A 1916-nucleotide genomic window follows, 5' to 3' on the forward strand; every position below is an offset into this window, starting at 1 on the left:
TTAGAATAATCTTATCTTACTCTTCTTTCTTATTGAATACTAGAAATTATAATACTATTACTCATATAACGAATTGTCGTTGCATTTCTTTTTGTAGAAGAAGATAGTGGTGACCTAGCAAAGCCAAAGATTGGTTTTTCAGAGACAACAGAAGAAGAGCTAGGTAAATACTAATGAGTATTTAAGAATCTGGGGGATTTACAGTTGAAGTAGACATAAATTTTACTCATTGAAAGTTTATTAAATATGAACATATTTACAAAATGGGAAGTTTAAATGTTAACATTTATATAATGCATATTTATAACATAAATATTTAAATGCTTCCTACATAGTAGTAAACACTGAGGTAGAGTATAGATATGACTGATGTGGTTACTCTTACAGAGCTTAGAGTCTTAGGAGACATGCTGAAACAAATAAATTGTTAGAATTTTAAGAGTTATTTGGGGAAAGTTTCCTGGGGAAATGATATTTAAATCAGGACCTGAGGATCAGCAGGAGTGCTTAGGTAAGTATTGAGGGGAGGGGGTTGTGTTGGTAGGCAGAGAATGAAAGATTTTGTAACAGAAGAAAAAAACATATTAACTAAGGCTCATACACAAAAAAGATCACAGCATATGAAGAACTAAGGGAACTTCACTGTGCCTCCAGGTTAAAGGGCAGGGGCAGAGGAGGCTACAGAAAGAAGCCAGATCTTTTGAGGGCTTCGTTAGCAATATTAGGACTTTGAATGTTTTATACTAAGAGCAGTGAGAAATCTTCAAATTTTAAACAAAGGAATAACAATTTTTAAGTTTTTACAGATTGCCTTGGCTGTAGTGTGTAGAAAGAACTGGATTGGGGATAAAAGTGAACACAGACCAGGCAGGGTAGTCCAGATGAGTGATTATAGTTTTGAATAAGGGAATGGCAAGGAGAAAAGATGGCCTTGTGAGTCTTTAGTGGTAGACTTGATAAAGTTTGGTAATTTCATTAAATTGCCGAATGGGGTATAATAAGGAACATTTCAGATTACTAGCATGAGAAACTGGGTTTGATGATTTTTTAGGACATTAGAAAGGAGTTTATCATTTTTCCAATTAGACTTTTCTATAATTTTTTTTTATCATTAACCTCATTTTGCTAAACTTAACGTTTGATGTTTAATGGTTTGATTTGAATAGTATTAAAAGGTAGGATTTGAATAACAAGTGGAGACACGACTTTTATTCAGTGTTTATTGGATAACTAAAGTCATTATAAATTTAGCCCAGAAGAGAGGACCCTTGGAGGTTAAGTTACAGTGTAAAAGAATTCAGTGGCTATAGCACATGAATTCATTTCTTCCTTTTTCATTGGCATGTTTCTGGCTGTTAATGGCAAGTGTCATGACTGTCTTCTCCCCCTTCATCCTAGTCTGCTTTAATTTTTTTTTATTACACAGAAAATGTAGATTTGCTTCTTTCCTTTATTAAATTGATGTGGCTTTCTGTCTTGTAGAAGAAATTGCCTCAGAGAATTCAGATTCCATCTATTCTTCAACTCCTGAAGTTAAGGCCTGAGCATCAAACATGTGCCACAGATAGTATACAACTTAATGGACTAAAACAAGCAAGCAGAGAAAAGCATCAGCCTTCCAGAATTACTCTCTGCTTAAGGAAAACACAGACATAAATAATGGGGGATATATGAATTAGCTCCAGTGTTGGAACAACTAACTTGGTGTTACCTGTAAGTGAAAACTCAAGAGTATTAGATGAACGCAGGGGGAGTTATGCTCTTGTGTGATGGCCTGTTGTCTTTTTAAAAATGAATGTGTGCAAGCCAACATCCAATTTCTCTTATTACAGTTAGATTTCTTGTAGCTGTTTATGTTACTATGGAGAAGAAAAATATATTGACTTATTTTTCTGACTTTTCCATTAAAGCAGAAC

General features: G+C 34.1%; 1 protein-coding gene across 1 annotated transcript in view; it reads left to right on the forward strand.

Annotated features, from left to right (window-relative positions):
- STRAP (serine/threonine kinase receptor associated protein) overlaps positions 1–1910 on the forward strand; it is a 20136-nt gene extending 18226 nt beyond the window's left edge. The window contains exons 7-8 of the mRNA XM_023517911.1: positions 68–163; positions 1483–1910. Coding sequence (XP_023373679.1) covers positions 68–163; positions 1483–1544 — 158 coding nt within the window. The 3' untranslated portion in view covers positions 1545–1910. The remainder of the gene's footprint in view (positions 1–67; positions 164–1482) is intronic.
- The last annotated feature ends 6 nt before the right edge of the window (positions 1911–1916 follow it).

This window comes from Otolemur garnettii, unplaced genomic scaffold, assembly GCF_000181295.1.
Source record: "Otolemur garnettii isolate 467f Iridium unplaced genomic scaffold, OtoGar3 scaffold00124, whole genome shotgun sequence".
Classification (NCBI taxonomy): domain Eukaryota; kingdom Metazoa; phylum Chordata; class Mammalia; order Primates; family Galagidae; genus Otolemur; species Otolemur garnettii.